This window comes from Lagenorhynchus albirostris, chromosome 2, assembly GCF_949774975.1.
Source record: "Lagenorhynchus albirostris chromosome 2, mLagAlb1.1, whole genome shotgun sequence".
Taxonomy (NCBI): Eukaryota; Metazoa; Chordata; class Mammalia; order Artiodactyla; family Delphinidae; genus Lagenorhynchus; species Lagenorhynchus albirostris.
The window spans coordinates 89490930-89494986 of NC_083096.1; the positions used below are offsets into that span (position 1 = coordinate 89490930).

Below are 4057 nucleotides of genomic sequence, written 5' to 3' on the forward strand. Positions count from 1 at the left end.
TTGTGGATATCCAAGCTCACTGGGCATGCTCTCCTTAACCCCACCCCCAACACACACACACACACACACACACACACACACAATTACTTACTTCCCACTGCCTGAATGATTTTTAATGAAACCATTCCCCATAAGCACCTTGGACTTAGGCCATAAAAATACCAGTGGCTATTGTCTTCGAAAGTCCCTGTTACGTGGGGAAGTTCACAAAAACAATGGCTATAAATTTAATGAGCTTTCCACCAGGCATTTTCCATATGCTATCTCAGTTAATGTACCCTCAAAACAAGCCTAGGAGTTACCTACAGAGGAAGGGTTAAGGCACAGATGGCTTATTGCTGGGGAGGACAGTGGTTGCCCACCTAGCCTCCATCGTCTTGTTCTCCCTTCCCCACAGAATCCCAGCTGGCTCCCAGAGGTAGTGGTGGAGGTGTTAAGAAATGGTTGAACTCTAGATATATTTTGAAGATATAATGCCCAACAGAATATGTGAGGGACTGGCCGTTAAGTGTGAGAAAAAGAAAAAAGTTAAGGATGAGATTGGGCATGAAAAGTGTTGGGTAAACTGGAGGACTTCATACAAGTACAAAATTATACATTTTATTAAGAAACGTGAACTTCTCCATTATGGCCTCTCTCCGCCATGGTGTACAGAGACCCTTTTTGGCTGGAGGAAGTTTTCCCCTCTCAGCCAGGCTCCGTCATTGCAATTTCTTCTAATTATTAGTGTGCGCAGACTCAGAGGGAGCAAATGGATTTCAAGAAGAATGTTGCCAAAATAGGCAGAAGGTTCCATCCCAAGCTAAAAATAAACCATTTTTTAATCCGTTGGAAAACTTACCTCAATAATCCAGAGCCAGCTGTACCCTATCCTAGCTCCTCCATGATGCCCTTCTTCCTCTCCACAGCTCACAGCAGGCAGGGAAGACTGAGGGTCTTCAGGCTGCTTCCCTGACTACCCTAGGATGGATGCGTGTGGCTGGAAAGAAATGGAGGTTGCCCTGGTCAATTTTGATAACTCAGATGAAATCCAGGAAGAGCCAGGCTATGCCACAGACTTTGACCTAACCATCCCGAAAGGCCAGACTGGGAGCAGCTCCTTCTCCAACTGGAATATCTTCAACAACGACAGCACCAACCATGAGACGGCCTTCTCCAAGCTCCCAGGAGACTACATCGATCCCCCAGGGCCTGAGGCAGCGGTCTTGAATGAAGGAAACCAGCGGGTGATCATCAACATTGCTGGGCTAAGGTTCGAGACCCAGCTCAGAACACTCAATCAGTTCCCAGAGACCCTCCTGGGAGACTGGGAGAAAAGGATGCAGTTCTTTGACTCCATGAGAAATGAGTATTTCTTTGACAGGAACCGGCCCAGTTTTGATGGAATCCTATATTATTACCAGTCTGGTGGGAAAATCCGGCGCCCGGCCAGTGTCCCTATCGACGTCTTTGCTGATGAGATCTCCTTCTATGAACTGGGCAGTGAGGCCATGGACCAGTTCCGAGAGGATGAAGGCTTCATCAAAGATCCTGAAACATTGCTCCCCACCAACGACATCCACCGGCAGTTCTGGCTCCTCTTCGAGTACCCTGAGAGCTCCAGCGCCGCCCGTGGTGTGGCCATGGTCTCTGTCTTGGTCGTGGTCATCTCCATCACCGTCTTCTGCCTTGAGACACTTCCCGAGTTCCAAGAAGACAGGGAACTGAAGGTGGTGAGAGACTCCAGCCTCAACATGAGCAAGACCGTCCTCTCCCACACCATGTTCACCGACCCCTTCTTCGTGGTGGAGTCCACCTGCATCGTGTGGTTCACCTTCGAGCTGGTGCTCCGCTTTGTGGTCTGCCCCAGCAAGACCGACTTCTTCAGGAACATCATAAACATCATTGATATCATCTCCATCATCCCCTACTTTGCAACCCTCATCACGGAGCTGGTCCAGGAGACAGAGCCGAGCACCCAGCAGAACATGTCCCTGGCCATCCTGAGGGTCATCCGCCTGGTGAGGGTCTTCCGCATCTTCAAGCTCTCCCGCCACTCCAAGGGGCTGCAGATCCTGGGGCAGACGCTGAAGGCTTCCATGCGGGAGCTGGGGCTGCTCATCTTTTTCCTTTTTATTGGGGTCATCCTTTTCTCCAGTGCAGTCTACTTTGCTGAGGTGGACGAGCCAGAGTCCCATTTCTCTAGCATTCCTGATGGCTTCTGGTGGGCGGTGGTCACCATGACAACTGTGGGCTATGGGGACATGTGCCCAACCACCCCAGGAGGGAAAATTGTGGGTACTCTGTGTGCCATTGCAGGGGTCCTCACCGTTGCCCTCCCTGTGCCTGTCATTGTCTCCAACTTTAACTACTTTTACCACCGGGAGACTGAGAATGAGGAGAAGCAGAACATCCCAGGAAAAATTGACAAACTCCTCAACAGTGTGGGCTCAAGAATGGGCAGCACAGACTCTCTTAGTAAGACCAACAATGGCTGCTCCTCAGAGAAGTCTAGGAAGTGATGTGTCCAGGGCTTCTTGGCCCCCTGAGTCTCCCGGGTCTCTCTGTGTCTCTCTCCCCCACCCACCTCTTGCTCTCTGTCTTTTCAGAAACCAAAATGTATCATTTGTGACCAACAGGCCATCTTTGATTGGAAGCTATTTTAATAAACTGATACTTCTGCTCTATTTTCTGAGCTGTGTCTTTTCAATCGACTGTAGAAAGGTCCTTTCCTATGAGGGGGTATTTCAGGTCCTTGCTACTCACCTGTGGTCCCCAAGACCATCATCTGGAAGCAAGGAAATACAGAATCAAAGGCCACCTCAGACCTGCTGAATCAGAATCTGCATTTTTACAAAATCCCAGGTGATTCATTGTCACATTAAAGAGGAAGAAGCCCTGGCTCTGGTGTCCCTAAGAGGAAACACATTAAATGGCCAGGGATGGCTATGAGCAATGAGTAAGTGCTCAGAGTTTTTTGATAATAATACCATACAGTTGTGTAGCATTGCATACATTTTCCAAAGCTCTTTCACCTACATCATCTCACTGCATCTAAAAATAACCAGTAGAACAGATTTGATGATTATTTCCCCTTTGCAGATAAACAAACCAGGAGACAGCAACTTACCTAAGATCACCCAGAAACAGTGACACAGTCAGCGCTGGAGCCTGAGTCTCCTACCTACTGGTCTGGTGCTCTTTCTACTAATGAAGAGAATGTGATAGAATTGGGTGCAGGAGGAGAGGAACTTGAGGGGTCGGTCTTTCAGAGGATCCAGGAGGCAAACTTCTGGGCAAGCACACTCTTCCCGCGGGGTCCCCCTTCTCCATGCAGCCTGGGAGGCAATGCCGGCCTGGTCCCCTTGCTCCTCAGTCCCTCCCTTGGACAGTAGACAAGTAGAAACGTTCCCAGATGTTTTTCTCTTGGCCCATCTCCATGAATTTGTGCAAAGACTGGGATCCTGAGTTTGGGAAGTATATATACTAGGGCCTCGGAGAGCTGCTCCAGGAAAGTCCACCTGCCTTGGGGTTCAGCTCCCACTGAGTCATCAGGAATTGACCAGTAGCCTGTGGGGCAGCTGGGGCAAGAACAGCAGGACCCTAAGACATGTGTGCAGAGGCCAGGCACCCCCCCCCCGCCCCAAGGAGGGCTATTGTCACAGGAACTGCCCTCTTGGGAGAGGATCTTCCTCAGTCCATCAAGCTCCCAGGATTGGGGAATGGAGTTGGGATTCCCCAAAAGGCAGGAAAGGAAGTCTCCCCTCTGTCCCTCCCTCCTCACCCCTCAAGTAAGGAGGCCTGTGCCTTCCTCCGACCCAATACTCAATGTCTGGCCACACCTCAAAGGCGAGTCAACACCAGAATAATGCCCCTGGGCTGCAGGCCACTGCACAGCTCCACTGCACACCCACAGCACACAGCCCTGGAACACGCCCAGATCCACACAACTGCAGCCCCAGGTACCATCACACAGCTTCCACTTCAGGACAGTCGAACAGATGAACTGGTGTGGGAGAAAGCTGCTTCTTTCCTTTCCTATGTCCTTAGTCTGGGCCCTAGGAAGCTGGACTTAGCC

The 4057-nt window shown here is 50.4% G+C and overlaps 1 protein-coding gene across 1 annotated transcript; it reads left to right on the forward strand.

Moving 5' to 3' along the window:
* Positions 1-965: 965 nt before the first annotated feature.
* KCNA10 (potassium voltage-gated channel subfamily A member 10) lies at positions 966-2501 on the forward strand. The gene has a single exon (XM_060142417.1). It carries the CDS (start codon positions 966-968, stop codon positions 2499-2501), a length of 1536 nt encoding a protein of 511 aa, XP_059998400.1.
* The last annotated feature ends 1556 nt before the right edge of the window (positions 2502-4057 follow it).